The sequence below is a fragment of the Cottoperca gobio genome, chromosome 4 (genome assembly GCF_900634415.1).
Source record: "Cottoperca gobio chromosome 4, fCotGob3.1, whole genome shotgun sequence".
In the NCBI taxonomy this organism is placed as follows: Eukaryota; Metazoa; Chordata; class Actinopteri; order Perciformes; family Bovichtidae; genus Cottoperca; species Cottoperca gobio.
In genome coordinates this window covers 8,870,506-8,883,502 of record NC_041358.1, presented here as the reverse complement: position 1 = coordinate 8,883,502, position 12,997 = coordinate 8,870,506, and the positions used below count along the sequence as shown (strand labels likewise).

The window sequence follows — 12,997 nt, the reverse complement described above, 5'->3', positions numbered from 1 at the left end:
TAAAATATGAATACATTTTATTTTCTGTTTATTTGTTGTATTGGGGATTTTAAATATATATATATAAATGACGCTCAACGCTTCACCACGCATAGTTCTGTATTTTAAGATGAATATATGTCTATAGATATTTTATTAAGTCAATATATTTGTTTTACATTGTGTCTAAAACAATTATCAGAAAATGAAAATGCCTGTTTTGAATGCTCGTATAAAATCATTTAAAAAGTAGAAGCAGCCCTGCATGTGGTATAAAGTGGTTTTTACTTTAAACATTTAGTGACTAAACCCGGAGTTCTGTTTTGACATGCAGGCTCCTATATCTGGTGTCATATAAAGTGTAGTTTATTAACGGTAGCATACAGAAAATAATGTAGACTTTTCTATGCGTTACAACTCCAATAGCCCACAAGATTTGTTATAGACTTTATACAATTATTCCTTTCAACCAAGTTCAAGCAATTCTTTAAATTCCACAAATACATTCAAAACGAAAATAACAGACAGAACTCATTCTGGTAAAGCTGGGAAGCTTTCTTTTGAGAATTGTTGAGTTCAAACTTTTGCTTTTAAATTAACATCCTATTTGGGGAAAAACATCCAGTTCTTTGGTATTAAAATAATCTAAGAGTCCATGGAAATAATAGAAAAGTACTAACCTAATGCAATAAAAGAGGTGCAAGTCAGCTTCTTTATCTAATCTTTAGTCTGCTAATTGACCTGATTGATTAAAAAAACTCTTTCAGATTTTGCAGACTTTTCATTTAAATGACAAGAGAAAATAAAAACCCTGGCAAACACTGATAAAACAATGATAATCTGTGAGGGTTCATTTCTCACTTGTGACTTTTCATTCTGCTCTTTGTTCTGTGATTTGCATGTGTTGTCAGGCCTCTCACGGGGAAGCAAATGCAGAGCGGCCTGTCTCCAGAGGTCCGGGCTGTGAGTCCTCGGCACCGGCCACACTGACCACCAGGGACCCCTGCTGACACACGGAGGGTCGCCCGTGTCTCCACAGCATCTGTCAGTGTGTGTGGAGGGGAACCTGGCCTGCAGGGAAGTGAACCAGCAACCCACAGGTGTCATGAGACTTTGGACTACTGGTTAATAAAATATCTTTACAACGTTAAATGTGTTTTACTATTAATTAGACATAACATTTGTTACAGTATAAACCCGTTCATATCTGCAGCACGTATCCCTCCATCCGTCACGACTGAGATTCCAATGAAAACTAACCACATCCTGAGATAAAACCTTGGACCAAAAACAAAAAGCCCACCGAATCTAATATGTGAATATTATGATACTATTATAGTGATGTTCGTTTGCTATAAATGAATGGTTAAGATCATTTAATTAGATTTTTACTGGACAGGTTTTAAACAGAAATTCCTGCGTGAGAGAAAGCTGAAGGTTTGTAGTAATACTTCCTTAATATACGACACACTCCTGCCCCCTGGTGGGCAGTCTGTGAAGGTGCAGGATAGATGCTCGCTATCGTCAGTAGTTTTTACCAGTGTTGTCAGAACTACTCAGATCTTTTACTTAAGTAAAAGTAACAATGCCACAATGTAGAAATACTCTGCTGCATGTAAAATTCCTGCATTTAAAATTTCATTTGAGTAAATCATTTTTGTTGCAAAAGTATTTGCACCCAAATATACTTCAAGTACCAACAGCAATAGTAGGCTACTCAATATGCAGAATGTTCCATTTCAGAACAATATATTTTATATTATTGGATTATAATTATGTATATATTAATGTGTTCATCATTGTAATGTTGCAGCTGGTAAAGGTGGACCTCATTTCAATTACTTTATAAAAAGATACTGATGTATAGATTACAGATACCCCGATTTAAAGCACACATGACTTACTTATTGTTTAATAGATACCAATGTATTTTTCTTTAGAAAAAAAGGCTAAATGTTAAAAAAGAATTGGGACATGAAATGCAACATTTCCTGCAGTGTAGGGGCAGTGACAGGTTTCTTGACTTCAAATATTCAGTTAAATAGATATATAACAAATAAATAAACAGTTATTGCAAACAATGTAATATAGGCTTTATTTTTGATTTTCATTTCTAGGCATCATCATCATCATCATCATCATCATCATCATCATCATCATCATCATCATCATCATCATCATCATCATCACTGAACAGTGTCAGGAGCGTGTAAGTCATTTTATCACACACTATTATTAAGTGATACCAGCAGCGCCCTCTGCTGCCGCGTTGATGCACATGCACTAACAACAGCAACAACATGGAAGTAAAAGAAGGAGACCTAGATTTATGAGCTGGTTTTAGCTGATTAAGGTCCACAAGTCCATGTGGAATGTCCATATAAAAAAAAAGTGTAGTCATTTCCTTCTGTATTTTTACTGGTGACCTCCCATCAGTTTGTGGTCTCTTCTTATGAAGCCTCACTCCTGAGGCAGCGGGTATGAAATTGTTTTGCAGGTCCTTCAGTGTGTCGTCGACAGTGTTTATATTAAGGGCCTAATTAAACACAGACAGATTTCCAAAATATCCCAGGACCTCAAAGTCATGCGCTCAAAGAGCACATTGGAATTGGTTCTCAAATAAATAGCTGCCAATCATCCATGTGCAAAACATTAATCGTGTGTTTGGTGCTCCGGCTGTGACTGGTTTGAAGAGGGCGAAGCTGTTCTCAAGGCCACAAAGCGCCTCACAGTGTGGCAGCTTTTCTCCATTTCCCCCCAAAACTCGACTTGGGAAATGACAGAAGAAAACCTTTCCTTGAGATTGAGCTGTTTCTTATTTAGCTGCACTGATGAGTAGCATCATTTTCTCACGTGATGACACACAAACAATCTAATCCTTCTGTATTTGCACGCCATCTCAAATTAAATCAAGATTAGTATAAAAACAGAACTATATTTAGATCTATTTGTCTCAGTTTCAGTTCATTAAACTGCCTGGAAAATGGCCCCTTGGGACTTTAGACCATAGGTCTTCAACAGGAGGTACTGCAGGGGGGTCGCAAAATTGTTAGTAGATAAAGCAAAAACATTTTTATAATTTCTTTTTAAAATATTATTATTATTTTTTGCACATTCACACAGTGACAGAGAACAAGCCTGAATAGTATTGTAGGGTTACATTTCCTGTTATTGAACAATGTTATAATCTGTACAGTGTAATATACCTTACAGGGCATTTTTAACATGAGTGTAAAATTGGCAAATGTTTGGAAGTTTGTAACATGCAAGTCAAGTTTTTCATATTCCCATATTCTCTAAAATGCTCGTGGCAATCCCACTTGGTAAGCAACAGTAGAATCACCCTTATATCAGTTTTATTAGTTTTGTGACTTTAATCATGTTGCGACTAGAAATGTACTTTATTAGTTAACAACGTGCTTTACTGCATTTTGTTAGTCAAATTAGCAAACTGCTGCTAAACTCTGCCCCCTAGTGGAGAACCTGCAGCCACCGTCACCTCCTCTTCACGGTTGCTCTTCCTTTGCTTTTCCCTTTTGTTCCTTTCTTTCTTTTCTCTTGTGGAAAGCAGCCTCATCTTTCAGAAGACGCAGGGTCAGCTTTATTTTTAACTGCATTTATCAAGAGCTCGCTCACTGAGCGCATTCACACAGCAACAGTAATACATGGGGGATCTGTTGGCCACTGAGCAGCTGGAGATAAAGGTCTCGCTTAAAGGCAACTCAGACGCTGCTAATGATAAGATCAGCACTATTCAGTCATGTCTCCCTCACCAGATTCTTTCCTGTCTGTTTATGTGAGATTTCACTAACAAGCCCTCAAGTGTAACCTTCCCTTTGTAATTCACCAAATCTTTCAGAAGTCTCGCTCCATGCTTGAAGGTTTCCAGTTGGGCAAGCTTTCCTGGAAGAAAATTAGCTGATCGTTTCATTTCAATAATTTTGCAGATTAATACCTGGAAAGGTCTTTTCTTACATCAGTTTCCAGATCTGCAGAGCTTCCAGGTTTATTAAGCAATTTTCCAGATAACTCTGTAAACCTGCTACTTGGAGGAATAAAGCCCCCGCTGCAGTGAGAAGACAGGGTCTCAAGCCTAATGTCTGTGAACTGGAAGAGGAGATGCTTCAGCAGCTGCAAAAAAGCTCAAAGTACTCAGACTACAGAGTCAGAAAACCATCTTGAGCCTGCAACACGGAGCTGCGGAAAAGGAAAGTACAGCAGCTGGAGGAAGCCTTTTCAAAGTCACCCAGCTGGGCTGTGCGTCACGTTTAGAGCCACAGCATCCAGCAGCAGGACAATACTTTGTATTGGCTCTGAAGGAGAAGGTGTAAATGTAAATGTAGATGTTGTGATGTCCAAAACTGTGCGATCTGGACAGCTGAGCTCAGACAGATGTTGGAGAGAAGACCAGGGAGCTTCATATCCTGCTTGGAAAGAGCCCTTAAACCCCTGGCCCTAGCCCCCTAGAGAAGAAAACACACACACACAAACACACACACACACACCTCACCAAAAGAACAATTCCCTATCCTTCCACCCACCTATCAACCCAACCATTTACTGTTAAACGTTCAGGTTCAGCTTGACAGACGTCTACATCTGAGGGTTCTTGGCCTGGTACTATCAGGGCGGTTCAAGGGATGGACATGTCAGCTGGTTGGTCTGTTGGTTGCACCCTTACAGTGGAAACAAAAGAGAACTTTTCAACTTTATTTATTTAGTGTTGGCTCCTCTGTGGCAGACAGAATTGAATTGTAAAGTGAGGCTTAAAGCAAAAATGTTATCTATTGCCATTTTAAAGTGAAATATCTAACTGGGATTTGTTTCTATTTCATGTATTCTAGCTGTAACATTAGCATGTTGATATTAGCATTCAGCTCGAGGCTCAGAGTCTCTAAGAATACCAAAGTGTTCTCTTCATTTAATGTTCATGTGTAATGAGCATTAATGTTCATGAGCATTACTGCCTCACAGGGCTTTACCTGTTATTCTTGTTAATGAAGGAACAACAAGGAGGCCGAATTGGTTTAGTTTAAACTTATTCCAGCACCTAAATGTGTTTCGCTGTAAGTCAAGTTTTCCATATCCCCACTGTGTGTGTGTGAGAAGATGCATAATGCATACAAATCCCCAAGATATTCCACATGTCTCTAAAAATGCTAGTGGCAATCCCACTTGGTAAGCAAAAGTTGAATCCACTTTGTGGTAAGGCAGTCCATATGAAAGGGACTCTGACATTTTGAGAAGTACATTTGTTTGCCATCTAACCCAGAATTATAATGAGACATCACTTTCATGTGTGTGTCCAGTAGGCTCGAGGTCTGGGACTTGTTTAGTTCAAGTACATGTCAGTCATAAAGAAAGAAATGGAGGACAATCACAGTTGGTTAACTTGTCTCTTATTTTGCATCAAAATGTATTTTACACAAAATATTCCATCATTCATTTGCACTTGATTGTATCGTTGGCTTCGCAATGCTCAGTTTGAAAAATGTTAAAGGGACAGTTCACCAAAATCAAAAATTCATACTTTTCCTCTTACCTGTAGTAATCAGTCTAGATTGTTCTGGTGTGAGTTGCAGAGTGTTGGAGTTATCGGCCGTTAACATGTCTGCCTTCTCAACATTATAATGGAACTAGATGTGTAGAAAATACATTTTAAAACACAACAGTCTCTTTCCAGAAATCATGATCCGGTTAGTCAAGATGATCCGCCGACCTTGTTGTGAGCAGATTCATGTAGGGACTACATTGTTCCAATGAACTACAGCTCCAACCGTATCACCTCTCAGAAAGAAGCGTGCTCATGAACGAGGGCTCGTGCTCACTCGTTGGCGGGTGCAGTTCGGTAGAAAGAAAATAGTTCCTACAGGAAACTGCTCACAACTAGGTCTGTGGGTTACCTTCAGTAACCGGGTCATGGTTTCTGAAAGAGACATTGATGTTGAAGTTTTTTAATGTGTTCTTTTGACGCTTTGATCATCACAAGCAGAGCGCCATCGAGTTCCATTATATTGAAGAGAAAGCAGACATCTCTACGGCCGATATCTCCAACACTCTGCAACTCACACCAGAACAATCGATGTTGATAAATAGCACTACAGGGTCAGAGGTACTTTGGATTTTGAAGGTTCTTTGAGAAAGTGATCGGTTCCCACGGCTTCTGTCTGTAAATAGTGAGTTCAGTTTAGTTTTCTCATACACATTATGTATTAGGTCAGACTTAATAATGGAACTTCAACGCCGATTTTGCCCCAAGCCATTTTCTGTTGTTTTGGAGTAATCTGATAAATGGCAAACTTAAATTATTACAAACATGTGGCGAAAGGGGCCCACTGCTAGTGCTTACATGTTGGCCCCCTGTGGGGTTAATCCGGCCATGGCTGTAAATAATGTGTTTACACAGGAAAAGTATGAATCTCCAGCTCAACAGTCAGTTTACAATCACCTTCATCAGAATCAGAAATCCTTTATTAGTCCCACAACGGGGAAATTTACCTTGTTACAGCAAAAGAACAAAAAAGTAAAGTGGCGAGTACACAATAATTAAATAGAAGAAAATAGAGTAACAGTACAGTACTGTGTGAAAAGTGAATAATGCACATGACAGTGATAATTGCAGAAGTTATGAATCCCATTGAAACATTTCTGTAGTACTGGACATTAACATCTGGATCAATAGTATATTATACTATTATTAAACTGTATGTATTAAATTGTATAAGATTCAGCAGGTTTAGTTCATCACTGGCTGAGACATAAGTCACATTTTTATTATTATTGTAAGATAATTGTTTTTATTCATTCATGTTTGCTTTCTCAGAGTAATGTTAATATAAAATGGGCAAATGCATCGAGTGTCTGCTTTGAGTAGACTAATTATATCGTCCTGGTGCAGAAATGCTCTCTGCGCGATTCTCTCAGCCACTAGATGGCGATATACTCCACCATATTGAAAGTTAAGCACTCCTCAAAAGTCTTGTCATGGAAAATCCAGCAGCTGCAGGGCCACTTTGTGTGACTTTTCATCATGGAGGGTTGCATTGAAGAAATTAGAAAGGACTTTGTTGTCCAGTGAAAGAAGTTTTTCATTTTCATACGTGACTGCGGATGTTGTCTCTGTTACTAATCCCACATGACATTTAATGACCTCAAAGTGGGAGGCCACTTCATTAAGATCAACAGGATTCAGTCAGTCTGGGTTTTTCTGAAGCTTGCTTACAAGCATATATAAAGATATAAATGATTTAAATCGACTGTATGATTTGCTAAAATCTTTCCTGATTCTTTGCATCATAGCATAGGACCACATGAGAAGTTCTACATATGTGAATTGATGTTGCACATGTGACTTTTTGGGCAGCTGAATTGTGAAAGATAACTTGTGAAAGCATGAATATCTCATGTGGTTTTCATTTGTAATACCTTAGAGTTTTTAAAACTGGTTGAATTGTGTTCTAACTTCCTACTCAATCGCTTTTAAGCTACATGAGAAAAGAAAAGTACTGTGTCCCAGAGAAAAGTTTAGAAACCCATAGTGTACTTTAACACGGGAAATAAACACTGAGGTAACAGATATTAACATCCCAGCGAATTCCTTTTTTCAGACGTTGCATTTAAGGCATAAATAGTGACTCCACAATGCATTTTGAGAAACTGTGATTATGTCAGTGGCCTAATAAGGAAATCTCCATCTGCATATGTTAGTCATGAGGGATGCTGCATTTGAGTCATGACCAAAAGCAATGTAGACAAAAAGTAGAGCCCCAGCACAAGTGCAGCCGCCCAAGTCTGCTTTCTGTTTGTGTGACGAGGCAGCTCTCTGCGAGTCTGATCTGTTTACCACACTCTAAAAATACCAAGTTGTTGCATTTCCAGAGACGCAGGCGCTGTCCTTTCATTTGTTTATATGCCGTCTTCAGATTTTGGCAGCCCTGGATGTCCACATAGAAAGGAGCGGCCTCAGGATGCAAAATACTTTCAGCTGTTTTAGACAGGCTGGAGGTGGCTGTAAAACATGCAAAATGTAGAAATGTTCAAACTAACAATAATCAGATTCCTTTTACATTGTAACGTCACTTTCTAAGGACGTTTATCTTTGAGTGTCACTCCTCATATCATCAGTCTACAAAGGTTCTGTCATTAATGATCAGCCTCTGTGGTTTTTAGCTTTGGATATTGCTTTGGAGTAATCATGTTTCATAATGCTTCTACTTATTAACGGTGGAAACTAACACTTGATACATTGTTTTAGAGTAAACTACCCAACAGGATATTAATTGACTCCAATTTGACCATAAACAACCTTAACAATCTGTTTACATGATAACAAATCAGAAAAGCACTCTGCTGGAGAATGTGTAGTTTTACTTTTGATGCTTTAGGTACAATGTTCTGGTAATACTTTTACCAAAGAAAGATTTTAAATGTAAGGCTTTTATTTGTAATGTAATTACAGTAAAGAGAGATGGAGCTTTATTGTTACGTAGTGGCATTGCAATGTTTACTTAAGTTAAAGGATCTGAATACTTCTTCAACCGCTGCAAAACCCCTAATGATCAGCTTCATACCAAAACAGAAACTAATGAAATATGAGCAATTTCACTTTTAAATCATTAGAAAAGTTTTCTTTAAACACAAATTTAGATTCAAATGAAACATTTTCTATGTTACTATATGGTGCATATTATGTTATCATACTGTTTGCATGCCTTGGTTATTGAATGCCATAAATGTTATAGATACACTCATTCAAAACCTGAGCATCAGAGGTGGAAGAATGAACCAGATCATTTACTTGAGTAAACACCACCATATACAAATACTACACAATAAGTACAAGTTCTGCATTCTATCCATTACTTAAGTACAGAAGTATTAACAGCTAAATACACTAAAAGTATTAAAAGTAAAAGTACTCTTATGCAGAATGGCCCCTGTCTATTGTATTATTGTATTGTAATCTAACGCTGAAGCTGTTTGCAAGTAAAATATGTTTAACTGCTTTACTGTTGAGTAGTTTCATCTTAAATTATGCTTTAAAAGTTATAAACTAATCTACGGTTTTGCATGTTAAACCTTATGTTGAAAATTAACTTCATCTTTAGTATACAACAGCAGAAAATGGAAATACTCATTTAAAGTACAAGTATCTCAAATTAAGTGAATAAACGTAATTACTTTCCACCACTACTCACCATAACTGGAAATGTAAACAGCCAGAAAGCAATTTCCAATATGGAAGTATGAGTTCCTGCTATTTTCAACCTCAATTTTACCTCCTTTTAATGCAGAGTATAAACAACTTTTCTACATGAATATGCATAGAAAGACAATTTAGCCTAAAATATATATCAGCTTTATTGAAACCTTTTACAGGACAGAAAGTTGGCAAAGGGTTATACAATAAGTGCAAGGTTTGTTGCAGTTCATGTTAGCCTAAAGCGTCGTGTGTGTAGTTACTCTAATAGGATAGCACATAGTTACATAGAATATAAAGTTTGCACGTGTTACAAGAGCAAACACATTTAAAAGTCGTGTTTCTGAAGCTTCTTTTGAAGAAGAAATCGCTTGTCAGAGTTCATATGGGCAGAGTGGTATTTCTATTCTTTTTCTTTTTTAAAGGCCACTGGGGTTTCTTCATTCATTTCCTTCAATGCATAGTTTTCTCAAGTCCAACCAAGAAAGCTACTTTGGGTGCATGTAAGAGGCAAACGTGTGAGTGCGGACGCCACGGTACATCCTCGTATGAATCCTCCAAAAAAATAAGTAAAAGTAAAAAAGAAATGTCTGCTTGTTTGTTCAGACGGAGCTGCAGTTCCACAGTGACAGGAGAGCTCACATCACGCAGGGTTTGATGTCCTGACAGACGCTCTGGGGATGGTGATGGTGGTGATGGTGGTAGTAGGAACCGCCAGTCGAGGGGTGGAAGGAGGAGATGCCGTTAAAGTTTAGCACGAAATCTTTCCTGTCGCACACCGAGGAATGGCTCTGATAACGCGGGATCCCCACTGCAGAGGAGACACAGGGGAGGATGTTAATAAAGAGGTGAACACATTAATGTTCATTATAGCATAATAGTTTTATTTCGAGCATTTTACACCGAGTTTTGCATTAAATTATTCTGCACAAAAACAGTGTGTGGGAGGTTAATCTAAAATATCTTAAACATATAATATAACATAGCCTAAGAGGTTTCATAAACTGAAATTCACTTTCATATAAGCTTAAAAATGAACCCAATTGACTGCTGAGGACGATTTAGGCCTTGTTATACAGAAATAATTATAGTTTATAAAATATATATCCCCTAACTGCCATACATCTTTTTAGGTCCATTAACAACTATATAAATGTGTTATTTATTTTAATAATAGTAGAAATAACTTTAATTTTTAATAATATTTCTAGGGGGATATTTGTCTTATAGAGCTTCACCACAAGGTGAAAGAGCAATAATTTACAATAATTTGTATTTTAAAAGGCACCTAATTTTCCTTAAGCTATTAAAACAAATCAATATAATTAATGCTTTTATTTTGATTTACAACCTATAACAGTAAATTAGCATGTTTTCCCTGGAGTGCCCCAAAGCTGCAGGATTATTTAAATCGGACTCAGTGACCGTCACTTTGTGTCTGTAACTGAGCTTCTATTTCCAGAAAGAGAAAAATAAATGGGGAGGCTGGGGCTTCGTCAAGGTCATAAGGACTCCAGATGTGACTGTGTTTTTCAGTGGAAGACAGCAGGCTTTATCCTCCGGGCCATAGCTCGCAGCCCGTTTTCACAGACAACACACAAGCCTCCCTGACTGACAGTACAGTTACCGAGGCTGCACTGTGCAGTCCAACACGTTTATCCTCCGTGCAGGCTCAATTAAGACGCTGCGTAAAGTTTAACAAGGCCTTCCGTCTCGTGTGGATAGGCAGTGGTTAAAATCCTCCGCCGGTGTGGTCCGACCTGCACAGTCTTTGTTTAGCTAACCTCTGGGACCCTTTCGGGGTCTAGCATGGGTTGCTCGCCTCGGTGGAATCCCCAGACTTTAGTAAAGCCTCGGTGTGTTATGGTAAAGCGAATGAGCGTGAGGTGAATTAAAATCGCGATCACTAAATAGCTGTTTATCTTAATCTATTTATTTGACAAAATACCGCGTGAACACTTGTACAGATGTGTGATTTAGAAAATCTTGCAAACTGTGGATTAAAGGGACATATACTACACATTAGCAGCTCTTAGAATATGAATATTAATTATGTATTGGCCTCAGAAACATTTATAAAACTAATGTTATTTTACTGAACCAAGCTTAGGCCTTTATGGGCTTTATTATTACATTAACATTTAATACATATTATTCAATACAATGAGTTAAACTATTATTTTGTCACCCACAACTGTTGAACCTACTAAATAATTTAAATAATTTAGGGAGAAATGCAGTTTAACTCTATAATTGAAATGAATAGTAGTAAATTATATATTTACTTTATTAGTACTTGCACAGATATGTAAACTCTCCATTTGTATTATTTAGCCTTTCAAATAAACACATAATCCTTATTTAAATACGAGTTATATTTATAAAACATATTATTTCATTATTGAGTTTTCACTGCTATAAGCATTTATAATGAATCACAGGCCTCTGCTGCACAATGCATTTTGCTGGCTGTCTTGTAGATGAGGTGGACATGCTGTGAGGATTATGATCACGTGTTTTTATTAATTCATTAATATAATAACCCCCATACACATTAGTTGCCAGTATGCGCCATAAGGGAGTCTGTGGTACCTGATATGTCGTTGCTGTGGCTGTCCCTGCCGTTCTGGTGAAGATAGCTCTGCTCCAGGGAGTAAGGCGACATGCCGGAGTGTAAACCAGAGGATGCGGGACTGCTGGAGGTTAGAGGCTGCTGTTTGATGTAGGGGGACCCGCCGGAGGACGCCCAGTGTGCGGATGAACTCGCGTACGGGGAGTGGCCGTCCAGCGCGCTGGCCATGGCTGGAGAGGACGGTACGGGGCTGCTGCTGCTGTCCGCTCCGTACTCCCCGTTAGACGGCACGGGACAGCTCGCCATGTATGTGGAACCGGGGCTCGGGGACATGTGGGGTACGTGGTGGCCGCCGCTCAGCCCGTCGTACCCCGCGGCCATTGAATTGCTCATCATGTCCAAGTTGTAGCTGTTGCTGTGACAGGCGAGAGTGGCAGATGGAGCTTGAAAGTCAAAACTCTGCGGAAGAATGGAGGTGCCAAATCCTATGCCGTTCATCATCCGATACATGGGCTTCAGAGCTTGACACTTCCTTCTGAAGCCTCTGGGTCTGCGACGAAACGAGCCTTCCTCGAACATGAACTCGCTGCCCGGGTCGATGGTCCAGTAGTGGCCTTTCCCCGGCCTGCCCAGCCCCTTGGGCAGCTTGATGAAGCACTCGTTCAGCGACAAATTATGCCGGACCGAGTTCTTCCAGCCCTGATATGAGCCCCTGAAGAATGGGAAGCGAGCCTGGAGGAACTGGTAGATCTCACTGAGTGTCAGTCGCTTGGTGGGGGAGCTCTGTATTGCCATAACGATGAGAGCAATGTAGGAGTACGGCGGCTTTTCCGGTCGCCTTAAACCGGAGGTCGTCTTCTTTCCTTTAATGGTGGACGGACTTTCTGTGGCGGCCTGTGGGCTTAGCATGGCGGGGTGCAGGGCGCCGGACGCCGGGCTGGATCTCAGAGGAGGCGGAGGGTCCAGCTGCTGCTGAGGGGTCTCGGTCGTCATGTCAGCTCTGACGTACGACTGGCTAAGAGTGGAGAGAGGGAGGGAAAAAAGACTAGCCGTGAGATAATTCAAAAGTGAAAAATATATCAGGATCCAACGGTCAGTGTCCTTGCAAGTGAGCGTTGCACCGCCAGTGGTCCTCAGAATCCCAGCGCAAAATGGAGTGAAATCTGTCTCCAGTTACGCACGACTCTCCCCCGTTACGCACGGTGCTCCCTTGACGCATGCAGAACGCACGCACTGACAGAGAGAGG

At 39.5% G+C, this 12,997-nt stretch overlaps 1 protein-coding gene across 1 annotated transcript; it reads right to left on the bottom strand.

Moving 5' to 3' along the window:
- Window positions 1–9,321: 9,321 nt before the first annotated feature.
- On the bottom strand, window positions 9,322–12,997 carry foxf2b (forkhead box F2b). The gene is made up of 2 exons (XM_029429871.1): window positions 11,771–12,997; window positions 9,322–9,989 (listed from the first exon to the last, which is right to left on the bottom strand). The coding sequence occupies exons 1-2, from the start codon at window positions 12,741–12,743 to the stop codon at window positions 9,817–9,819; spliced, it is 1,146 nt and encodes a 381-aa protein (XP_029285731.1). The 5' UTR covers window positions 12,744–12,997; the 3' UTR covers window positions 9,322–9,816.